The sequence below is a fragment of the Electrona antarctica genome (genome assembly GCF_951216825.1).
Source record: "Electrona antarctica genome assembly, contig: scaffold_26, whole genome shotgun sequence".
NCBI lineage: Eukaryota > Metazoa > Chordata > Actinopteri > Myctophiformes > Myctophidae > Electrona > Electrona antarctica.
In genome coordinates this window covers 2,732,259-2,758,322 of record NW_027636995.1, presented here as the reverse complement: position 1 = coordinate 2,758,322, position 26,064 = coordinate 2,732,259, and the positions used below count along the sequence as shown (strand labels likewise).

At 44.9% G+C, this 26,064-nt stretch overlaps 1 protein-coding gene across 1 annotated transcript in view; it reads right to left on the bottom strand.

Annotated features, from left to right (window-relative positions):
* Positions 1-5,870: 5,870 nt before the first annotated feature.
* Positions 5,871-26,064, bottom strand: part of LOC306919572 (uncharacterized protein) — a gene marked incomplete at its 3' end in the record, with an annotated part of 47,573 nt that continues 27,379 nt past the window's right edge. Inside the window, exon 5 of the mRNA XM_079532332.1 lies at positions 5,871-5,896. Within this exon, the coding sequence (XP_079388458.1) occupies positions 5,871-5,896 (26 nt within the window). The remainder of the gene's footprint in view (positions 5,897-26,064) is intronic.

Sequence of the window (26,064 nt, the reverse complement as noted above, 5' to 3'; positions counted from 1 at the left end):
CCGACATTAGCAATGTCGGTAGTAACAACATAGTCCGAGATGTGTCCTTGGCCGATTGGGCCCAATTCTTAATGAGCTGGAAGGACGGTCGTTTCGCCAAGCATCCACGGTGGCGCTACCACGTCTTTAACATGCTGCAGAGACGTCGTGCACGCATGACCGGTAAAGTGTTTGTGAACCATGCAGACGGCCAAGCCGACATGACGCTCAACCAGCTCATCGACCTTCTAGACCAAGGTGACAGAGCAACCTGTCATAGGTTGTACCACTTTGCCTCACACTTGCGCGGCACACCCGCTTGGAAACGTGCACGACGCTCTGAACTACTAGACATGCTAGATGCCAAGGGCCTGCCGCATTTCTTTGTGACTTGGAGTTCAGCAGACGTCCAGTGGGACCTCCTACAGCATGTACTGCTGCAGTCAGAGGGGAAGCCGCCGGACCACCCCATTGACGACAATGGACGAAATCGGCGCGTTAACGAAAACCCTGCATTGGTCAATGAGTGGTTCCTTGAACGGCTGCAAATTTTCATGGCGACCATCGGCAAGAAGGGCTTCAAAATTGACGAACATTGGATAATTTTCGAATGGCAAGGACGCGGTTCAATCCATGCCCATGCGGTCATCTGGCTGGAGCCGGGCCAATGCCCATTCGATGATGTGCAGGCTGTCGTCACTGATCCTACCCGCCAGGCTGACCAGCAGCTGCTACTGGACTTTTATGACCAGTTCTGCAGTGCATGGAACCCCGTGTCCTGGTCACGGGATCAGCTCCAGATCATGCTCTCCAACCCGAAGCTTTTTCCAGACATGGCCAACCCTCCCCTGCCTCTGCCACCTAACATCGAACACCCCTGCAGGAAACAATTTGACCCGGATCAACCAAGTAACCTTGCTGCCTTGGCCAATTTCACAAATAGACATAAGAATTGTTCTACACAAACCTGTCTAAAAAAGAAACATGGCCAATACCAATGCAAGGCGGGAGCACCATGGCCGATGGCTGCCAAGTCAGACTTTTCAGATAAGGGAAGGGCCCCTGGCGATTTTGTATATGTCCCTGCAAGAAACGACCCCCTGATGAACACCTACCCCGTGAAGGATCAGGCCTATGAATGCTGGCGCGCAAACATGGATATAAAACCCGTCCTCAGCCACTACGCAATGGTAACGTACCTCACTAAGTACTGCACCAAAGCCGAGCCGCCGTCTCAGACGCTGAAGGTGGTGGCGGAGGCCTTGCAAAAACAGGAAAACGCTACCTCTGCTGACGCCTACACCAGGGTGCTGGTAGGATCTGTTGGCGACAGAGACTACACCGCCCAAGAGGTGGCACACCACCTCCTCGCCTTACCCGCATACCTGTGCTCACGATCCTTCCAAATCGCTAGCCTCACCGGAAGCAAGGAGTGGAGTGTGCAGGACAGCAAGGTCAAGAAGTCACACTGGGAAATATACGTGGAACGACCCCAAAAAGAACTTGAAAACCTGTCTTTCAGGACATTCACAGAACGATGCAATTTCACCAAGGGCAAGTACGTGACACGTCGCAAGGAAGTCATCCCACGAATTTTCCCCAGAATCTTCTGCGGCAGCAGCCTTGATGAGAAGTTTGAGGAATGGTGTCGTCTACAAATGATGGTGAATATACCCTGCCGCAACGAAGCCAACCTCCTTGGCAATCATGGGTCCTGGCAACAAGCCCTGAAACACGCCGTGGAAAACGGATCCGCCCCAGACCGCGTCGCATCAGATTTCAACCGCTTAACAACAAATGCAGAACCTGAACACGCCCCACAACACTCTGACAGCTCAAGTGACGAGGACGAATTGCCAGAAGAGTTTCGAGATGATTGGATGCACGCGGCTGCGGTTCGCACAGAATTCGCAGAACAACAAGACAGCGGACCACAGTTCGATCCAAGCCAATGTTGGCAGGAGCTGCGTGACAAAGGGTTCTCCGAACAGACGCTGCAAGATGCCAAGGATTTTGTGCAACAAAACAAAGCCGAGTACCAGCTGGCTCATGTCAATTACGACGACGCAGACACGACCAGGCTCAACGAGCGCCAGCAATTGGCATTCAACAGCCTGTGCCAGGCTGTCCACGATGCCATGCTCAATGGGCCACAGCGCCGCACAACACGCATGTTCATCTGTGGCACCGCTGGCACAGGCAAATCCTACATTATCAAATGCTTGGTAAACCATTGTCGCACAGTGTATGGAGAACAAGACGCCACAGCTGCAATCAGATTGGCTGCTCCCACTGGCACAGCTGCTTTTAACATCGCAGGGGTCACATTGCACTCACTCTTGAACCTGCCAGTGCCTCTGTGCAACACTCTGCCACAGATGCCACCCGAAGCCCTTGGCAACCTGCAGGCAAAGCTGCAGGACCTGAAGGTGCTAGTCATTGACGAAATGAGCATGGTGGGCCGCCGATGCCTTGGTGCCATTGATGCGCGCCTGCGACAGATCTTCCCAGAACGCAATCAGGAATGGTTCGGAGGAGTTTCCGTCGTGCTCATGGGAGATTTTGGACAGTTACCACCTGTCATGGATCTACCTATGTATGCCAAGGCCGCAGCGCAAGGATTGAGCGGTGCAGGAAAGAAAGTCTTTGCTGCCTTTACGCAGGCCATCGTTCTCCAGAAGGTGGAGCGCATCGCTGCCGACACACCAAACATGAAACAGTTCACAGACATTCTTGACCGACTTCGAAAAGGCCAAGTCACACGAGCTGATTGGCAGTTCCTCATCAGCCGATCCTTCCACACGCTGAATACTGAGGAAAAAGACAGCTTCAAGGACGCGCAAATCCTCGTCAGCACACACCAAGCTGAGGAAGTAATCAACAACGATAAACTTCGCAGCTTACCTGACGCAAAGGTCAGCATACATGCGGTCAATGCAGGTCCAAATGCCAAGAATGCCAAGACTGAGGATGCAGGGGGCCTGCAGAATGTGTTACGGCTGGCAAAGGGGGCCCGTGTCATGCTGCGGCAAAATCTCTGGGTGGAGGCTGGCTTGACTAACGGAGCCTTGGGGACAATCAGAGGGGTCCTCTACGATCCCAACGGGGCACAGCCACCCGCCCTGCCTTTGGCTGTCCTCGTCACATTTGACATCTACAAAGGGCCAACCTTCCTGCCAGACATTCTGCCAAACCGCACCGTACCAATTCCCCCTCTGACACGCAAATGGATTAAAGGAGAGAAGGTGTGCACACGTACGCAGCTTCCCCTTTGTTTATCCTTTGCCGTTACCATCCACAAAAGCCAAGGATGGACTAGAGAGAAAGTCATGCTAGACATCGGAGCCTCAGAACATTCTTTGGGCATTACTTTTGTGGGCTGCTCCCGAGTCACGTCTCCCCAAGGCCTGTGCCTGCGACCAGCAGACATTCAGGCCAATACATGGACCCGGTTTGAAAAAATCAACAAAGCCAAGGGTCATGATGAACGCAGGAACGTGGACAAGGCCTTACTTCGAATGCACAACAAGCTGGCACATGCCAACGAACAAGCATAACTACATTTTCCGTAGACCCTCTCACTCCCACCTACTACACAAGCTGTATCACAAAAAAAAATGTATAAAACAAAGACAAAAAAAATGAATAAAAAAAAACGTATAAAACAAAGACAAAAAAAACAAAAAACAAAATAAACCCCAATAAAAAAAAATATATATATATATATATATATATATATATATATATATATATATATATATATATATATATATATATATTATGGGGCTAGCGGTGCTGAGCCTTCTCGTGGCGGCCCTGTTTTCACTAATTTCACAGTACCACACACTTTTCAATAATTCGTAATTTATTCTAATTGTTATTGCAATTTACGATCTGCGTTCGCTTCACGCGTTCGCGCGTCTTACTTGTATGGTAGAAATAGGTTAACAATACAAATTACGCTAGTTTTGTAGATTAATTTATTTGTAATGCGTGGCCCCCAGAACTACTTAATATTCCCAAAAAACAGAACAGAACTCCCACCACGGGACTCGGTCAGTCAATTAATACCTTTGCAACCACTATACTAATGGCAAGTATTTCCTAGACTATAGTAAGTCCAAAAATCCGAACTATCACTTTAAAGCAGAAAAGACATCAATTGCAAACATTTTATGTTCAACTTGAGGTTATCGTCACATGTTGACCACCGACAGAGCCACGGTCAAAGTGCAGCTTCTGTTCACGGTTCAATTGCAAATTGTTTGCCAACAAATCAAAGTGGATTTCATGTCACAAGTTCAACCGCTCTGGATTCTGTGAAGTTATCTGCTGATAGCTGGCTGCTGTGCTGTTCTTCCATGTCGGCTGGATGTTAATTATTTTAAAAGAAATTAAAACAATATTGTCACCTTGATATTTTTCAGTGGTCGGGCTTGCATTCTCGTACTTACTCTTAATCCGCCAGCATTTATTGATAAATTGTGATATAATTCACGACAGCATTTTTACCTGTTCAGCTCTTATTTTGAAGAGCCAAATTTTCAGACCGGAAGCGTGTGTGACGATGCAAGATCTCTTCCTTGTTTACCGTCCGGTCTAATGGAGTCTAATGGAAGGCATTGGGCCGTGGAATAAACCTTGTTTTGACCAAAAATGCCACCAAAAATGGGCTCAATGACTTGATTTCCGGTTTCGTCATTATAACGCGACGGCCTCGTCACCAGGTCCGGGACAAATAGGCTATTTCTTTTTAATTATTTTAAAACGGCGAATTAAACGCATTAAACAAATAGCGGGTTTAGCGTATTACGTGTGGTGGAACCCTGGATTAAACAATTAGCCGTCGTGTTGCATATTCTTTATTGATGTTCGGATCTTCAAGTGTTGTACATGCATTTAAACTGGATTAGGCAACCTGCAAACAGAAATGGCATGCTTAGCTCATATACTGCCTTCTGCTGGACGCAGAGCCAACCACAGACTGCCGAGCCGGTTTCCAAGCAGCACACGCTGGACTCATATCCTGTCTGGGCGTCCATCTTTAATGCTAAATAAATAGCTTCAATGCTAGCGAGCTAAAATGAAGCCATCCTTGCTCTAGAAAGCGCCAATGTTTCCATCTAAACCACCGGATAATAAGCAAAGACCTCCGAACATCGCGCATTTTATCCAAACCATGGAGAGCTCCGTAGATTTCGAGTTATTCAGCTTTTTAGTCAGCCTGTATGAAGGGAGGTGGACGGCAGCGCAATCCGGTCTAGGGTTGCTAAAGAAGGAAAGGCCAAGCCAAAATAATTATTAAAAAAAAAGAAATCAGTGATCCGGTTTGATATCAATAATAAAGCTTAGCAGACGGAACATTACACCAGAAGCAGTTGCTGGTTGGATTCCTTATGACGGAACGTTCCGCCAGGAGCAGTAAAACCGTTAATTTAGACAAAATGGGACACTGTACGGGGTACACTAACGGTTGCCCCACTGCCCGTGACAAGTAAATAACGAGTGGAGTTTGCTTTCAGGTTGCCCCGTAGCCCTACTGCAAAGCAAGTGCATTCCATCTTCATTAAACATTATTGGCTATAGAGGGTATTGTGTGACATCATCATCATACCTGGAAGTTATGCGGGAATGCCTACTGATTAGAGATGCTCCAATCGACCAGCCACGGACTTAAATCGGCAGATTTTAACTCGGTGATCGGCAATTTACCCGATCTGGAGAAACAGATCTTTTCTAAGTGGTATAAAAGTCAAGGGCGCTCTACGCTCGCTCAGCGCTCACCTTCATTTGCGCATTGGGCGCTACGCGCTCCGCTCAGATACACCCGCTCAGCAGCAAAAAATGGCGGGGGGGAAAAAATAAATACAATGCTGTTTTCCTGATATTGTCTAATTAAACACATCGTCATTATTGCCTGGAGCATAAACATGTATGCGTTTAAAAACACATCAGGGTTTCATGTTGCACTGCTGTCTCGTTAACCCAGCTGGGTGCAGTGAATAATAACCTAATGTTATCCTGACCTAATCAATCAACGTCACCGCGGTAAACTCTCCATATAACGTAAACGTTAATGTTCACTGCAGACTGCATACATGTAAGATACAGGCAAGTTACATGAGGCCTACAGTCCACTGTACAGGCTATTTCGTTTCCAAAATGCTTATTGTAGGCTACCCGTCGTCGCATGTGTCCAAATCCAAAAGAACAGATCTGTAAACTGTCGACACGCCATGAGCGGTGCATTGGTGATTTGTATGTCTATTCTCATGGACAGTCCGTGACGCAGATTGCGCGTATGGGCTTGAGAGGCAATGATTGATGTAAACTACTAGCCAAGCTTGGCAGTTGATAGCCTAATAACATATACGGGACTGTTGCACTTTGTGAACGGGGACTGGAAATAAAGTTCTGCGTCACTTCAGAGGAATTAAAGGGAGCTGCTACTAGTTTGGGGAGCTGCCCTGGAAAGCCAACGTGTTGAATGTGAGTTGCATAAAATCCTTTATTTCTGCGACTAAAGTCATCTCTCTCTCTCTTTATAACAATTGAAACACGGCCCCAGGCGCCGCGGCCAATGGCCATATAGTGGCTTTTTTCACTTCATCATCATCTTTCTCCACTTCAGGGAGGATGTAAAAATGCCTTGATCATGTTGCTGGCACTGTCAAGCAATGATATTTTGTAAAAAAAACTCTCTATGTTATGCTAGTTGCTTACATCCGGTCTCAGTCAGAGATCATCTGTAACAAGACTAGTCACACTACTCACACGGAGGCGTGAAAGACATCCATGAATGAACACAAAGCAAATGCAATCCCCGCTATGCATGATGGGATAGGTCCATACATAGATAGAGGATTGATATGTAACTATCTCTGAATGATATAGCCATTCTCTATAAGAGGTTTAACTTGACTTCAGTTCTATAAGCTGTAGTTTCAAAACGATTCACTCAATCTAATAATAAATACAGTAGCCTATTTAAAAAAAGGAGATGAACGACAGGCAAACGACAAATGATTCTACATTCTCGAATTGTAAATTAATTGACTTCTTGTAAATTAAGTAATGCAGATGTTTAATAATAACAATAATATATATCTTGAGAATGTAAGGTGTGTGTGTGTGTGTGTGTGTGTGTGTGTGTGTGTGTGTGTGTGTGTGTGTGAGAGAGAGACACAATTATGGTATACAAACTCTCACAACTGGTTTGAACTGGCCAATAAAAATAAGGTTCTGTTCAGAATCGATAGTGGGCTTGATAAGGACCCGGCTCGATAAGCCTACTCGATAAGGTGATCATTATCAATAAAAATTAACGAGATCCATCCCTAGTTTTACATCACCATTACATCACCTAATCAACATGAGTTAGACTTTAATTATATTAGCACCCCTCACTTCACACGGGTGTGATTTTTATTTTTTACCTGAGAGAGTGTGGCACCTTGTCTTCCCATGTAGTAATGTCAATGTTGACACATCAACCTCCTCTTCCATGTTTTCCTCTTTAATGTGTGTAGGCTGTGGTTCCTGCTTGACCAGACTGGACCTCCTCTCCTCATGTTGTGAGGGTTGTGGTTCCTCCTTGACCAGACTGGACCTCCTCTCCTCATGTTGTGAGGGTTGTGGTTCCTCCTTGACCAGACTGGACCTCCTCTCCTCATGTTGTGAGGGTTGTGGTTCCTCCTGGACCAAACTGGACCTCCTCTCCTCATGTTGTGGTTCCTCCTTGACCAGACTGGACCTCCTCTCCTCATGTAAAGGGGAAACCTCTTTACACACAGACACAAGGAGGAGAGAAGAAACCTCTTTACACACAGACACAAGGAGGAGAGTAGCCCCTTTCGGGAAAAAGATTAAAAATACTTAACGGCAACTCCGATTAGCGCTATTTCGCACACATTTCAGTTGTTTCCTATAGCTGTGTTATGCATCTTTGAAACATCTCACAAAGACACAAACACTCAAGCGACGGCGCGGGTCTCCGTGAACAGAGAGTATGTAAATCTGCGTCCTATGGAAAGTGGAATAACCGATGATGGACCCTAGGCTACCGCCGTACAAAATTCAGAAAAGGTAACCGAGGGTCCTGAAAGGGGCTATAGAGCTATAGCATCAGCACAACTACTCAAAGTGCTTTTCTAAATGTATGACATTTATTCTCCTATTTGTTGATTTGTCGGCTTAACAAACCTGGTATGTATAATATGACTTGTGGCTGTTTAAGGACGTCCAGAAGTTTGTCTTGTCTCATCAGCAGAGTTTCTAGTGTCTCCATCTCTCTCTGGAAGAGGCTGAACATGAATCCTGCAGCAGTGCTGAGGCGCTCCAACACAAACACTCTAACAAGCTTCAGCTGACCAGCATCACTCTGCTGTTTTTCCAAAACACACAATATCTCCTCTCCCACCGACGTCAGGTGTTCATTTATCGACAGCCTCAGCTTTAGAGAGTCCGTTTGACGCATTCGACCTCGTTTGTAAGACATTTTTCACCACGCTGATTTGTTCCTCGCCGCCATGAAAAACAACACGCATGCGCAACAACGTGTTTCGCGCATGCGCAATAGCAGAAGCTTCTTCTTTGCTTTATGGCAGATGGCAACCATGGCAACCAGTTTGTGGTGCATTACCGCCACCTTGTGACCAAAATCTTGGATCAACCTATAATCTATCTTCTATATCAAATCCCTCTTCCAATACGCGGTTAATGGCACTGCTCAAAAAATATGAATATGAATAAATAATAAGTGTCTAGAATACCCGTTCAAATATATGAACACCAAATTGGGTGGGTACAGCGATGTAATAGATCCTACGCACGCACGCGCACACACACACACACACACACACACACACACACACACACACACACACACACACACACACACACACACACACACACACACACACACACACACACACACACTCTTTGTGTAAGCTGAAGAAGAATAAAATATATTTATTATATATTATGTAAAACGGAATTTGAGAAAATTGTATAGCCTATTTTATTTTTAAGTAGCCTAATTGACTGCATCAACCTTTTGAAAGACCTTATAGTGAAAAATAACAAAAATACTGTAGGCTATAGTATGTTTATTGTGATTATTTTAGATGATATGTATGGTTTTATAGCAATGGTGGAATCAATTGACAAGCATTGGAATTGTTATATTTCTTTTAACAGTTTGCCTATGGCATGAACAAAATATAGGGTTGGTATTGGTAGGGTTGGTAGGGTTGCTAGAACAGGGGTGCGGCCAACCTTGATGATGGAGAGGGCCACCATATTTCCACACTCACTCGAGGGCCACATTGCATATACTGTTGTAGCAAAATAGCCGATCTACAAGCCCATATTATATAAAATTATAATCCTGAAAAGTATAATTTTGATTTAATTTCAAATGCATTTAGTTATAGCCTACTTATGTTAACTTTATGAACTTAAATATTGGACATAAAAAACACAATACCATTTTAATACTAGGCTACTATTTATGGGGTAAGAACAGTATCAAAAGTGTCACGGTAAATATTACAGATTTGTAACTCACAAGTTCAGATTTGCAACTCACGTGAGTGAACTCACAGGTTCACATTTGTATCCAGAAGAAATCTGTATTTCGCATCTGTGTTTTGTATCTGTGTTTCACATCTGTGTTTTGTATTTGTGTTTTGTATTTGTGTTTTGTATCTGTAATTTACATCTGTGTTTTGTATCCGTGTTTCACATCTGTGTTTTGTATCTGTGTTTTGTATTTGTGTTTTGTATCTGTAATTTGCATCTGTGTTTTGTATCCGTGTTTCGCATCTGTGTTTGAAACACAAATGCAAAACACAGTTGTGAAACACGGATACAAAACACAGATGCAAATTACAGATACAAAACACAAATACAAAACACAAATACAAAACACAAATACAAAACACAAATACAAAACACAGATGCGAAACACGGATACAAAACACAAATCTGAACTTGTGGATACAAAACACAAATGTGAACCTGTGAGTTCACTCACGTGAGTTGCAAATCTGAACTTGTGAGTGTGATATCTGGGAATCAATAATTATCTTGGACATAGGCTATGTGTGAACAAATGTACTCAACTATAGTTGGCTGACTTAATTATGCAAGCCACTAGTCATTTCATCTGCAAGGCCTGTCTTTGTTATTCCACCTGGAGTGAGAAGGACAGTCACAGGAGGGGGATGGTTTGTTTAGTTCCTGAGTCACACCTAGGGCAATTACATGCTAAACAGTGGATCAAAGGTCCACAGTGATCCCAATTCTACTGTCAAGGGGGTTACAGACCAGTCTGGTTCAATGTGTATTGTAAACTGTTGATAAGCGAGTTGATTTTCAATGTAACTTGGTCAGTTGGGCGTCAGCCCATGCGTGAGCAGCACCAGCCATTCTGGCTGGCGTGAGCCTATGCTGTGTATGCTGTATTGCTGAATAAACCAACATCATCAAGGAACATCACTCTGTCTGCTGCCATGTCACAATTCTCTTCTGCTCTCCAGTATTTTGGTTAAGTAGAACTAGTCTAGAGTGTTTCGTGTCTACCAGATACGACAGATGATGCGCGAAACCCGCCTTCAGATTCCTCGGCCAATCAGATCGGGCCGCCTTCAGCCAATCCTATGGCTCTAACGCCCTGGGGGCACGCTGATCCATAGCTCTAATGCCCTATGGTGGGGGGCACGCTGGTCCATAGCACTAACGCCCTATGGCGGGGGCACGCTGGTCCATAGCTTTAACGCCGTATGGCGGGGGGCACGCTGGTCCATAGCTCTAACGCCCTATGGCGGGGGCACGCTGGTCCATAGCTCTAACGCCCTATGGCGGGGGGCACGCTGGTCCATAGCTCTAACGCCCTATGGCGGGGACACACTGGTCCATAGCTCTAACGCCCTAAGGTGGGGGTCACGCTGGTCCATAGCTCTAACGCCCTATGGCGGGGGGCACGCTGGTCCATAGCTCTAACGCCCTATGGCGGGGGCACGCTGGTCCATAGCTCTAACGCCCTATGGCGGGGGGCACGCTGGTCCATAGCTTTAACGCCCTATGGCGGGGGCACACTGGTCCATAGCTCTAACGCCCTAAGGTGGGGGGCACGCTGGTCCATAGCTCTAACGCCCTATGGCGGGGGGCACGCTGGTCCATAGCTCTAACGCCCTATGGCGGGGGCACGCTGGTCCATAGCTCTAATGCCGTATGGCGGGGGGCACGCTGATCCATAGCTCTAATGCCCTATGGCGGGGGGCACGCTAGTCCATAGCTCTAGTGCCCCCCGCCATCTAATGCCCTACCACGCTGGTCCATAGCTCTAACGCCCGGGGGGCACGCTGGTCCATAGCTCTAGTGCCCCCCGCCATAGGGCATTAGAGCTATGGACCAGCGTGCCCCCGCCATAGGGCATTAGAGCTATGGACCAGTGTGCCCCCCCGCCATTGGGCATTAGAGCTATGGACCAGCGTGCCCCCCGCCATAGGGCGTTAGGGCTATGTGGACCAGCGTGCCCCCCGCCATAGGGCTCTAGAGCTATGGACCAGAGCGCCCCCCATAGGGCGTTAGAGCTATGGACCAGATCGCCCCCCATAGGGCGTTAGAGCTATGGACCAGCGTGCCCCCCGCCATAGGGCGTTAGGGCTATGGACCAGCGTGCCCCCCGTCATAGGGCATTAGAGCTATGGACCAGCGTGCCCCCAGGGCGTTAGAGCCATAGGATTGGCTGAAGGCTGACCGATCTGATTGGCCGAGGAATCATTCCCTCAGCCAATGATGACGTTTGTTAACGCCCAATGTCAGAAGAGTCTCAAAAGTAGAGCAGCAGAGTTTTAGCACAGTCTCAAAGGTCTCACAGATTTGTAACTCACAAGTTCAGATTTGCAACTCACGTGAGTGAACTCACAGGTTCACATTTGTATCCAGAAGTTCAGATTTGTGTTTTGTGTTTTGTATCCGTGTTTCACATCCGTGTTTTGTATTTGTGTTTTGTATCTGTAATTTGCATCTGTGTTTTGTATCCGTGTTTCACAACTGTGTTTTGTATTTGTGTTTCAAACACAGATGCGAAACACGGATACAAAACACAGATGCAAATTACAGATACAAAACACAAATACAAAACACAAATACAAAACACAGATGCGAAACACGGATACAAAACACAGGTGCAAATTACAGATACAAAACACAAATACAAAACACAAATACAAAACACAAATACAAAACACAGATACAAAACACAGATGCGAAATACAGATACAAAACACAAATCTGAACTTGTGGATACAAAACACAAATGTGAACCTGTGAGTTCACTCACGTGAGTTGCAAATCTGAACTTGTGAGTTACAAATCTGTAATATTTACCGTGACACTTTTGATACTGTTCCTACTCCATAACTATTAGACGCGGGTCATATTTGTATGTTGGGCATTGTAACAGCTGCGAGCTGCAATACTATATCAAGGTTTCTTTATTTTGTCTCCCGAGGGAGAACTGTGTCTTGGACCCCAAGGACCGCCCTGCAAAAGTTACTGCGGAACCCCGAAACAAACAGCATAAAAAGGTTGGGGGGAGGGGGGGCATAGTGTTACACAATGGGGCAGCCAAATTAGACACATCGTTATGCTACGTTATAGCTATGTTTTCTCAATGTACTCAGATGCAGTCATGGCAAATGGTGCATTTATATAGCGCCTTGGATTGGCGCTTTACATAGATTGTGCATTACAATTACTGTAACTAACTTTATGAGTTCCTCGATCTGTTCGACTCCTTTTCGCTGGCAGAGGTTCAGCTGTCTCTGGTTCGTCCAAGTTGATGGAAGGAACCGTGGTGGTCCCCGGTCGACAGCACTGCTGTAGGCTTTTTACCTCCCATGAGACGGTACCTCGTCATGTCGCCACATTCAAACTCCTCTGGTTTGAAGTGCAGACTGCAGACTACACACTCGCTCATTCTGTAACTCTATGAGTGGCGTGTTGTTGTTGTACTTTGGGTTCTTAATTGCTCTGACCCAGTCCATGGAACGCTTTAGATCGTTGACTGGAAATTGCTAACTTCGCCAGGATGGTCCCTCCTCCGCTTCTAAACTGTACACAGTGTGTTATGTGTATGCAACCTGGGTGGAACCTAGAGTATAATGCTCATTCATAGTCTGGATTTTCGGTGGTGAGGTGACCACCGCTCTGGTGGTTAGGTGACCACCGGAGCTGAGATAACGTTGAGTGGTGGTGAGTAAAAACAGAGAGAAGGGTTGGGGCGGTGGTTTGCTCTTCACCGCGGCTTGTGACGTCATGTTGTAGTTCAGTGGTCACCTCACCACCAAAATCCATACTATGAATGAGCCTTAAGCGTGGAACCAGGGTGGATCATAGAGTGGATGTGTTTTGGGAACCGTGCCCCGTTAGGGAGTTTGGGTGCGCAAAGCATTCTGGTAGTTGAAGTTATAAAGGAAGTGACAACAGTGTCTCTGACGTCAGAGCCACTCCGAAAAAATCTAAAACCACAGATTACACATAAGAACCCCAGTAAAGTGTTCCAAATCTTATAAACGTCATTAATATATATTTTTTTGCAAAAGGGGTGAAGTGTCCCTTGTTGCAAGTGTTTGACCAAGATAGGGGTACTTAGATGTTTTTGTTTCTTAGGTGGTTTTTTCCTGATCACAAATGATATATAATATAATATACATAACAATAATGATAATAAACTTTATTTGTATAGCACCTTTTCATGACATCAGCTCACGGTGCTTTACAAAGCAATAGAGAAATAAAGACAAAAAACATTAAAATAGCAGTTATGAAATACAGTGAGGACATGAATAACAACTTTTAATGTTAAAAGCTCAACTGAAAGCAAAAGTGGAGAAGTAGGTCTTGAGCAAAAATGTCTACAGACATCGAAGGTATAGTCAGTTTGTTCCACGCCGTCAGCCCGTAGAAACAGTTAGCTGCTTCACCTTGTTTTTTAGTTGGAACTTTTTTAGGCACATCAATCAGGCCCAGCAGTGGAGGACCACTATTATCCGGTGTCCGACTTTCTTGAGGCCCAACAACAGTGTTATTTAGACAGATGCCAGGTTCATGGTTCACCTGGTGTCCTAGTTCATTGAGGCCCTACCTACACCATCATTCTGCATTCTAAGTGATTATTTACCTTGCTTATTTTAATTAGCTCTGGATAAGATTGTCCGCTAAATGCCTAATTGGTTAATTGCAATTGTAAATTGACGTTTAACGTGTGGTAATTGTCATATTGTGTGACTCCTATATGATTCAGTATCTATCATTTGTCATAAATGTGGCGTACTTGAAAGAGAGAAAAAAAGCTGTATTTCTGTTTCTGACATTGCCTCCCGTGTATGAATCCTCGTACCAGAGGTGAAATTGACCAATGTATTTGCCAAAAGCTCTAACTAAAGTTGTTCTTCCCCTGTGTGACTCATGTGTTTTAAGTGTTTTAATTTTCCAAAAGCATTTGCCACAAACTGTACAAGTAAATGGCTTTTCCCCTGTATGAGTCCTCATGTGGCAAGTTAGATGACTCTTTAACATAAAGCCTTTGCTACAAACTTTACAAGTAAATGGTTTTCCCCCCGTATGAGTCCTCATGTGCTCTTTTAGATGACTGTTTACATAAAGCCTTTGCTACAAACGTTACAAGTAAAGGGCCTTTGCCCTGTATGACTCTTCATGTGAACTTTTAGACTACTCATTTTAGACATGCCTTTCCCACAAACTTAACATGTAAAGGGCTTTTCTCCTGTATGAGTCCTCATGTGGCAAGTTAGATGACTCTTTAACATAAAGCCTTCAAACTTTACAAGTAAATGGTTTTTCCATTTCCCCCATGTGAGTGGTAAGTTAGACCATGATTACTACCAAAGCCTTTGCTACAAACTTTGCAAGTACATGGCTTTCTCCTGTATGAGTCCTCATGTGCACTTTTAGATAACCTTTATTAAAACCAAAGCCTTTGCTACAAACTGTACAAGTAAATGTTTTTTCCCCCCGTATGAGTCCTCATGTGCTCTTTTAGATGACTGATAACATAAAGCCTTTGCTATAAACGTTACAAGTAAAGGGCCTTTCCCCTGTATGCATCCTCATGTGTCTTAAGAGTACCCACTAAGGCAAAGCTTTTGTTACAAACTTTACAAGTAAATGTTTTTTTCCCCCGTATGAGTCCTCATGTGCTCTATTAGAGAAGCTTTAAAACCAAAGCATTTGCTACAAACTATACAAGCAAAGGGCTTTTCCCCTGTAAGACTCCTCATGTGAACATTTAGATTACCTTTTTGACCAAAACCTTTGCTACAAACTTTGCAAGTAAATGGTTTTTCCATTTCCACCATATGAGTGGTCATGTGGTAAGTTAGACCATGCTTACTGCAAAAGCCTTTGCTACAAACTTTACAAGTAAATGGTTTTTCCCCTGTATGAGTCCTCATGTGATCTATTAGAGAAGCTTTAAACCTAAAGCCTTTGATACAAACTTTACAAGTAAATGGTTTTTCCCCTGTATGAGTCCTCATGTGATCTATTAGAGAAGCTTTAACACTAAAGCCTTTGCTACAAACTTTACAAGTAAATGGGTTTTCCCCTGTATGACTCCTCATGTGAACATTTAGATTACGTTTTTGACCAAAACCTTTGCTACAAACTTTGCAAGTAAATGGGTTTTCACTGTCAGATGCATTGTCCGATTCAGAAGAGTGAAAAGAGAGGAGCTGGTTATCACCAGTTGGTTGTGATGTTCCACAGTCCTCTACATCAGCTTGTGTATTCATGTGTTGAGTTGAAGTGCTGGCTAGAGGCTCTGCCTCTCTGCCTTCATCATCATCATCACTTTGCACTGCAAGTAATGTCAATGTTGACCCGTCATCCTCCACTGATCTTTGAAGTAGCTTCTGTTTAATCTGTAAAGACTCTGGTTCCTCCTGGACCAGACTGGACCTCCTCTCCTGATGTTCAGGGGAAAGCTCTTCTTTAGGAAAAAATGAAAGAAATCCATTAAATGTTGAACTTAACATTTTCCATGCAGTGTTTCCTCTGTTGTACTACAAGGAAGTAAACACTTCAGACAAACATTTCCTCCAACTACCACGGGAAATGTTAGCCATGGTGATGCTCGTTCTTAACGAGAATGATGGCAGACCTTCCCACTGTTTTGAGCTCCTTGCTACATTTACAAAGCTAACGTGTACATGAACGTTCAGATTTAAAATCTTAAGTGCTCACCTCCGGGGCCACGGATGTTAGAATTTTGCACAGGTGGGTATTAGCACCCGTGCATCCCGTAATCTTCAATAAAAAGCATTTTAATCCGATCTGTGGCCATTTTCTCAAGTTAAGTATCAGAGTGCAATACACCTCCCAACCGATAGGGGTGTGTAGTTGAAAGCATGGTGAGAAAGACTGGAAAACTGGCCGGCGGTGGGATAAAATAAATATTTTGATTGAACGCATAATGCAAGGTTGCTAAAACTCACCCGAGCAACATCCGTGGCCCCGGGGTGAGCACTGATCTGAATCTGAATGTTTATGTAGACTTAAATGTTGTAAATGTAGCAAGGTGCCCAAAACAGGCTGCAGTACTGCGTGACTGCATGACAGTCACGTTTCGGGGCTAGGAGAAACAAAATCAACTCGATCAACTTTAACGTCATTCTCATTCATCCACGATCTGTTTTCTACTGTAATCTGTGCTGTACTACTCTGTATTGGACTGTACTCTGTACTGTGCTTTGTACTGAAATAGAAATGTGGCTGGAGTGGCTGAATAATGGATTACGGACATAAATGGCAGAGACAAGATGAAGACATGGTTAGTGGAAATGTTAGCATTTTGTGCTAACCGTTTTGTGCGGGTCCCGGGAGCCGAGGCGGGACCCAGAGGAGTCCCGTCAGATTCACGGTTTAGCTAAGCTGTAAATAAAGTGACTAAAAAACGGGATATGTATTGGCATTGTTATGTTGAGCTGCTGATTTTCAGTGAAGTCACATTCATATAAAGTTGTTGACTCATCCACATTACAGCGTACAACAGGATAAAAACAAAAGTGAAGCCAGGCTTTCAACATCAAGATGTCAGAAGAAGACATACAATTAACGCGACAGCCATATACTTCCCACAAAGGATGACATGATGCGTGTGAAAATATTATGGGTACAGTAATCAAACCATAGAAAGATGAGGTGACGATCTGCAGACAGTGTCTGTCCACAGGTACGACATTCAACATCCAACATTGTGTGCCAAACTCCAGGAAAATGTAGCCTGGCTTCTAAATGACTAAAGTTACTGTTGAATGTTAACGCAATGTGCATGTTTTGCAGCCACTATCCAATCGATAAGGATTTAAAATATGGAGCCAACTTACAAACTCAAAAGGCATCGTGATCGGACGCATTGTGACCTAGTAGATCGGCTCTTTTCGGTGCGGGACTCGGCACCAAAAACAACGTTTTAACTTGACATGATCAGATTGATATCTATATAGCGATAGAAGTAGAGAGGTCATCTTTGATTACATCTGTTACACATATTAAGTAATGAAGGAGGTTCTTCAATCCGGTGCAACACATTTACATTTTTTTTACTGCACTGATCTGAATACTACTTCCAGCTGTCTGTCATACAATACAGTCAATAGAAATCAGTACAGTAACTGTAAAGAGTAAAATACTCTATCTGTCTAAACGCACCATTCCAATAGTTATAAACTTCTGCATGCCATTGTTACAATGGGACTCAACGCTAGTGTTGCCACTCTCTTACTATTCCACTCGGCCTACAACATAGTAGAACAAAATAAAACGTACTGGTTTCCAGGTGGTCGTCAGGTTCCTGTTTCTGTACAGTGCAGGCTGGTTGTGGAGAACTCATGTTCACCTGCAGGCTGGACTCCACACACTGGTCTGGAATGAAGGAATTGAATTGGAGGACTTAAACATAAAGAAAGTAAAAAATATGAAAAGTGGAATGCCTGAGAAATAGCCTATACAGTAGCCTATGTATAATAGTGTCATCTTGTGATATGGTGTGATAAGAATAGCTGCAGATCATTTATAATCATTCTGGCACCTGAGCACGTGTATGTGTATTGTGTACGCACCACCAGACAGCACAAACACTCATCCTCTTAATTAATAAATAAATAAATAAAATTAATCCAAACCGTTACGTCCATTTATTAAAGGACCACTTCACCACTTTTCAACTTCTCTTCCTATAATTGGTCCTAACTAATGTTCATGATAAAATGGCACAATTTTTTTCCTACTCAGTCTGTGTCTCATAGGAAGGCTGTTGGCAGTTCAGAAACCCGTCCACCAGTGACATCATCGATGGTGAATCCAAGCTAATAGAAACGGCAGGCTTTCTTTTCCTGAAAAGTTGCAATGCAAAAGTTGAAGCCATCGTTCTCACGATAATAAAAATCTAAATATATTTTAAAACAAATCTTGTTTAAAAAAAATCTGCCTAATGATGATGGTGGTGCTTTATCATGAACCAATTATAAGATGTTTAAGATTTTAAGAGATGTTGAAAAGTGGTGAAGTGGTCCTTTAAGAATCAAGTGTGAAAGTGTGAATACAGAAAAATAATCATGTCATAATCTTAACTGAAAAATATGATATACAATTAATGAACTGACGTCAATGCAAAATACAAAACCTGAACTAGCTTCTCTCTGTGAGACTAGTTATTTATGACAAATACATTTTATGTAACATCAATTCACTGCAATAAAATTAAACTAGCAACAATGAAATAATGTAACATGAAATGTCTTTTTTACAATAACTTTAAACATACACAGATGAAATGAAGCACACAAGCCTATCTTCCCATTCCTCATTCACATCTGCTGATCATCTCTCTCACACACACACACACACACACACACACACACACACACACACACACACACACACACACACACACACACACACACACACACACACACACACACACACACACACACACACACTTTTATTGTCCCTCTTTAATGACATATTCTGTATTAATGATCGGATCTTCAAGTGTTGTACATGCATTTAAACTGGATTAGGCAACCTGCAAACAGAAATGGCATGCTTAATTTACACAAAATGGCTAAAGTGACACTGTACGGGGGTTGACACTAACGGTTGCCCCACTGCCCGTGGCAAGTAAATAACACATTTGGGCGAGTGGAGTTTGTTTTCAGGTTGCCCGGTAGCCCGACTGCAAACTTGCAAAGCAAGTGCATTCCATCTTCATTAAACATTATTGGCTATAGAGGGTATCGCGTGACATCATCATACCTGGAAGATATGCGGGAATGCCTACCCCCATCTGACCTAGAAGAATGTATGGGCTGCTATAGTTTGACTTTTAGACTCAAATTAATTAGTGATACTTATTTTTATTGTATTTATTTTTACCTGAGAGAGTGTGGCACCTTGTCTTCCCATGTAGTAATGTCAATGTTGACACATCAACCTCCTCTTCCATGTTCTCGTCTTTAAAGTGTGTAGGTTGTGGTTCCTCCTTGACCAGACTGGACCTCCTCTCCTCTTTAATGTGTGGAGGTTGTGGTTCCTCCTTGACCAGACTGGACCTCCTCTCCTCATGTTGTGAGGGTTGTGGTTCCTCCTGGACCAGACTGGACCTCCTCTCCTCATGTTGTGAGGGTTGTGGTTCCTCCTTGACCAGACTGGACCTCCTCTCCTCATGTTGTGAGGGTTGTGGTTCCTCCTTGACCAGACTGGACCTCCTCTCCTCATGTTGTGAGGGTTGTGGTTCCTCCTGGACCAGACTGGACCTCCTCTCCTCATGTTGTGAGGGTTGTGGTTCCTCCTTGACCAGATTGGAACTCCTCTTCTCATGTTGTGAGGGTTGTGGTTCCTCCTTGACCAGACTGGACCTCCTCTCCTCATGTTCAGGGGAAACCTCTTTACACACAGACACAAGGAGGAGAGAAGAGCTATAGCATCAGCACAACTACTCAAAGTGCTTTTCTAAACGTACAACATTTATTCTCCTATTTGTTGATTTGTCGGCTTAACAAACCTGGTCTGTATAATATGACTTGTGGCTGTAAAAGGACGTCCAGAAGTTTGTCTTGTCTCTTCAGAAGAGTTTCTAGTGTCTCCATCTCTCTCTGGAAGAGGCTGAACATGAATCCTGCAGCAGTGCTGAGGCGCTCCAACACAAACACTCTAACAAGCTTCAGCTGACCAACATCACTCTGCTGTTTTTCCAAAACACACAATATCTCCTCTCCCACCGACGTCAGGTGTTCATCTATCGACAGCCTCAGCTTTAGAGAGTCCGTTTGACACATTCTACCTAGTTTTTTGAGACATTTTTTACCACGCTGATTTGTTCCTCGCCGCCATGAAAAACAACACATGCGCAACAACGTGGTTCAAGCATGCGCAATAGCAGCAGCTTCTTCTTTGCTTTACGGCAGATGGCAACCATGGCGCATTACCGCCACCTTGTGACCCAAATCTTGGATCAACCTATAATCTATTTTCTATATCAAATCCCTCTTCCAACCAATACGGTTAATGGCACTGCTCAAAAAATATGATAACTGTCTAGAATACCCGTTCAAATATATGAACACCAAATTGGGTGGGTACAGCGATGTAATAGATCCTAGGCACGCACACACACGCACGCACGCACATACACGCGCACACACACACACACACACACACACACACACACACACACACACACACACACACACACACACACACACACACACACACACACACACACACACACACACACACACACACACAACCACCTTTGTGTAAGATGAAGAAGAATAAAATCTATTTATTCCATTATGTCTGTCGAGTTTATTCCGTGAGTGGGATCATTATAATATTAAGTGCCGGCCCAGCTTATATTTGTAACTTCATGTTGTGTCAGTTATGTATAGAATGTTGGTGCTATTATGAAGTTCACTGCCTATACAGTAAATACTCTGTGTTATATAAGAACAGAGATCCTCTTATCACCCAATTACAGTATGTCTCAGGGATGTAGATATTAATACAGCTAATTGGGGGGTAAATGTGTTACTAATACTATATACCAGGAATGCGAGTTCATACTAGGACAGGACATGGTATGGGGATAGGAAGTGTCGGGTGACAGAGGAAGGGGCGAGCTATACCAGGGGGCACGATGTGTTCGTTCATTCATACAGAAACAATGTAGCAAACGGGATGACGCGTTTAAGTAAGTCCTTTTAATGTGTTATATGTTCGTTAAATGCTCTAAATTCAGTCATAAATGATGCATCTATGCAGTCGCTATATCTGTGAATTAATAGTATGTATCTTGTGTTTCTCTTTGTGTTTGCAGTTATTACCTAAACGCCACAGTCTCAGGTTCCTTTGTTGTAATGCTATTGTACTATCTAACACGGGCCAGACAAGGCAAATAAGGCTTTATACTGTACACAAGTGTAGTAGAAGTATGTTTGTACGTGTGTGAGTGTGTTATGAGATAATAGTAATAAAATGGCCAAAATCAAGTGATTGTTTACGGGCATTATTGCAACGTCGAGGCTATGTGTGTTTGAGTAATATAAATGTTACCTTGGTGTGTGTTAAATCACAGTTACCAGACCTGTTTGTTATAACCCCTTTGCGGAGGGTCTGAATCAGTAATTAAGCAAAGCTATGAAACAGCAAAGTTTAGTTATATCCGTACAGTAATAATTAAATGTGGTGTAATTCACCATAGTAATAATTAACCGTGTGTAATCACCGGTGAGTAATAATTCATTGCGGTGTAACCCACCGACGGATTGCTGAAGCAACGGTACTTAATTCACCGTGGCTAAGCAATACGAGCATTGTGTGATCCACATGCTAATGAAAGCCATTGGCCCGTGTTAGCTTAGCTGTTAGCTTAGCTACTACGTGAGCAATGGTGGTTGTCTGCTGTTAGCGTGACGCTAGCTGAGGAGCAAGACGACGAAGGGACGGCCATCCAGCGTTTGCGGAGCATCGCTGACCCGTCATCGATCACCGTGTCCAAGGACCAGCGACCGAAACCCGTAGGCTGCAGGAGGTAGCTGATATCCGCGGGAATCATCCGTGCCGTACCAAGGTGACCTGAGTTAACTCGGGAAAGGATGCTAGCAGCGTGATCCTGCTGCTAAAGAGGTTGTGCCCTGGGTGCTAGGAAGCATCCGGTTTTGCCGACCTAAATAAAGAGTTTCAGTGCCCACATGAGTGCTTGTGCATTGGGGGGAATATCGCTGGGATTGTGTGTTGCAGAAAGGAACTGTGCATTGACTTTGGGGGGTATACCAGACCAAGCTAAATTGTAAACAAGCAAGGAGCTAGCCACCTTCCCATTGACATTGCATTGTGCCTAGCAACCAACTAGCATTAGGCTAACGGTGGCTAACTGGCTGACTGACGCTAATGCTAAGCTAAAGGAGGGCTGACTGACGCTAATGCTAAGCTAAAGGAGGGTAACTCCAGTTGGATGTTGTTGGGGCTAGCCTAGCCAATGCTAACGCTAATAGCATAGGAATTGGGGCTACCGCTTTGTATATGTTTCACAGCACGACTGGCCGCCAGAGAGGAACGCCGAACCGGCCATCTAAAAAGAGAGACAAGGTTGGTGGGGGGGGGGCGAGCGAGTAGCCTCGTGTAACCATGGCAGCCTTAGATGCGTTAAAGAAAGCGCGCTCGGCGAGCCAAGGCGCGTTAACAAGGTTAACGACCAAAGCCAAAAGTACGGCTGCCCATAAGTCCGAAAGTGAACTCAAGGCTTTACTGAAAGACATGGATATAGGTTTTGATGAGCTTCTAACTTGTAGCACGGATTATACAACTGCAATGGTAGAGGCTGATGAAAACGCTATGGACATAAAAGTTGTTAGTACGAGACTCGATGCCGCAAAGATATCCTATCTTTTGGCTCGGACAGAATTGCAGGAAAACTTATGGAAGCGGTTCATAGAAGATTCTGTGCAGCGCACCCTCAAGTGGGCGGCAGAGGCAGCAGACAGAGCGCGTCCTGACCGTTACGAAGAACAGGATATTAACCTAAGTCTTATTTACGGGCTAGAGAGTGTAATTGAGCGATCATTAACAGACATGCAGACGTTATTAAACTCATGGGAAGGTTGCATTTCTGACGGGAATTTGGCCAAGGTATTAGCTGAGGTGTATGCTTTGAAGGCACGTAAGAGTGCCAATCTCCAGGATTTAAAGCACAAAGGCGAAATAGTAATAGAAATGAAAGAGGAAATTAAACAAGAAAGTGTACCTCTCGCCGTTGACAATGGAGGAAAGAAGTCAGCCGGTAGCAAGCTGGCTGCTCAGCCGATGAAATTACCCCAATTCAGTGGGGAACGCATGTCATACTTCAGATGGAAGAAACAGTGGCATAGGATTTATGCACTCTTTGACAATCCTGGATGGGGTGATGACATGCGTTACCAGTTACTGATTGATTCCATTGATAAAAGGATAAATGATGAATTAAGGCTTGATTATTGCCAGACTTCAGATGAGGTCTACCAGAAATTAGAACTCCACTACGGAAACGTAGGACAGATTGTCAAGGAGATTATAATGAAGTTGGAAAGTGTGCCCGCTGTAAGCAGTGGCCAGCCAAAGGAGACATTAAATCTTGTTAGATTAATAGAGCAATCGGTGCTGGATCTAGCGGATCTTAATGCTGGCGACGTCATTCAAAATCAGCTCGTCATTCACAATTTAGAGGCTAAATTGCCGCCAGAAATGCAAGAACGGTGGCTTGTGATGCGTTGTAATCCAAATAATAATATTGATAGCCAAAACAGGTTCCCGCATTTCATTGCCTTCTTACGCGAGCATACAAAGGTGCTCGTTGAACAAGAACAATTAAATGCAAAAGGCATAGGGACCAAACGAAGTGATCCGAGCCCACGTAGCCGTAATAATGACCGACAGAATGATAAACCGGGGAACGGGGCGCGCGAGAAGCGTGCTTCGACAAGGGCTACGTTTAGCGGCGAGGAGGCGCGGGGTTCGTGCGTAATCTGCGGGGAGAGCGATCACTCAGGGGCATTGTTCCGTTGTAAAATGTTCATGAAAGCCAACGTGGAAGGCCGGCGTGCGTATGCGAAGAAACATAGAGCATGCTTTAAGTGTTTATATCTACATGACGGCCAATGCAGAGTGCGCAATGACAATTTCCTGTGTAGGTTAAGTGAGTGCAAAAGGGACGGCTCGTCGCCTCCTCATAATTTCAAGTTGTGCCCCAAGGCGCGTCCACGTAATGGGGATAGTAGCACTAGTAATAATAATAGTGACAGCGCGAGAGGGGGGGCTAGTAGCGTGGGGAGGGACTCACGTGGGCCTACACATGAAATTGAACTTAAGCTTGCTGAGGCCGAGTTGACGCCAAAGCAACTAGCTATAGTGCGCAAAGCTTACACGAACAATACAGCCGCGACAGGCTGCACTGAGGGCGGAGAGATGCCTGCTCTGATGATGACGCTGGAAGTAACCACGAAAAGTGGTGATTGGGTGGGGGCTTTGATTGACCTCGCCTCTGATACGAATTATATCACCCACAAAGCTGCAGACAGGCTCGGGCTGAAAGGAAGACCTGTCACTCTGAGCGTGCAGGGCGTTGGGGGGATGAAAAAGACATTCAAGACGAAAAAATACTCCATTAAGTTGAAGACAATGGGGGAGAAGGGCTCTTCTCCACTGGACCATGACATGACTTGTTATGGTCTGGATGAGATTGCAAAGATCAATTGTCCAGTTAATCCTAGGCGCATTGCAGATCTTTTTCCGGGCACCGATCCGGAGGAGTTGCGACGTCCACTGGAGGTGGAAATACTTATCAGTGCGCGTGAGGGTCGTTTAGCCCCACAGCGGTTGGCTAGATGTGGAGATTTGGTACTGTGGTCGGGGATTTTGGGTAAGACGGTTAGCGGATGTCATCCGTCTCTATTCGACGCCAGTGAAATGGTCACAGGACAGTGGGCGTCAACCCATTTTGCTCTTTCAATGAGAGGTGGAGCCGTTGAAATTAAGGCTGCTACGTGCCATACTGACACCAGCGCGGCACTGTCTTGGTGGCGTTGGGACAGTATTGGAGCGGCATGCGATCCCCTGTGTGGGGGTTGTCGTTGTGGAAAATGCGCCCCTGGTGGCAAAGAGATGTCTCTCGCTGACGAGAGAGAAATGGAGATTGTCAAGAGGGGCCTGACTTTTAAGACAAGCGACTCTCACAGCGATGAGTCGCATTGGGACGCGAGCTATCCTTGGAAAGAGGACCCGTCTACTTTACCAAATAATAGGGCGGCGGTTGAGGCCACGTTCTTAAAGTCTGAGAAACGTCTCAGGCGAGATCCCGTGTGGTACCAGGCCTATGCTAGCCAGGTGCATGAGATGCTCAAAAGAGGTGCTGCTGTCAAGCTGTCTAAAGCTGCCATGGACATGTGGGGCGGGGCTGTTTGGTGGATCAACCATCTTATGGCACCAAACCCACACTCAGTTTCCACGCCAGTTAGGATAGTCTGGGACAGTAGTCAAGAATTCCGGGGCGTGAGTTTGAACAGTATCCTGCTAAAGGGGCCCGATGTTTTGAACCCGATCCGAGCAGTGTTGCTGCGTTTCAGAGAGGGGGAATACGCCGCCATTGGCGACGTAAGCAAAATGTACCACTCCGTTTGGCTAGAAGAGCGGGAGGTACATTTGCACCGGTTCCTATGGAGGGACTCAGTTGACAGCAAGATTGAAGACTATGCAGTTGTACGGGTCAATATGGGAGACCGTCCAGCGGGTAGCATAGCTCAAATAGCGATGCGCGAGACAGCGTATCTACCTCAGTTCACCCACATGGTTGACGAGAGGGACGTAATCGTGGAGAACGCTTACGTAGATGACATTTTTCTATCTCACAACTGCCCCCAGAGGCTGGAGGAGGTACTGGCGGGGGTTAAAACCATTCTGGCTACCGGGGGGTTTCACCTAAAGCCCTGGGTACGGTCAGGCCAAAGTGGGAGGGAAGGAGAT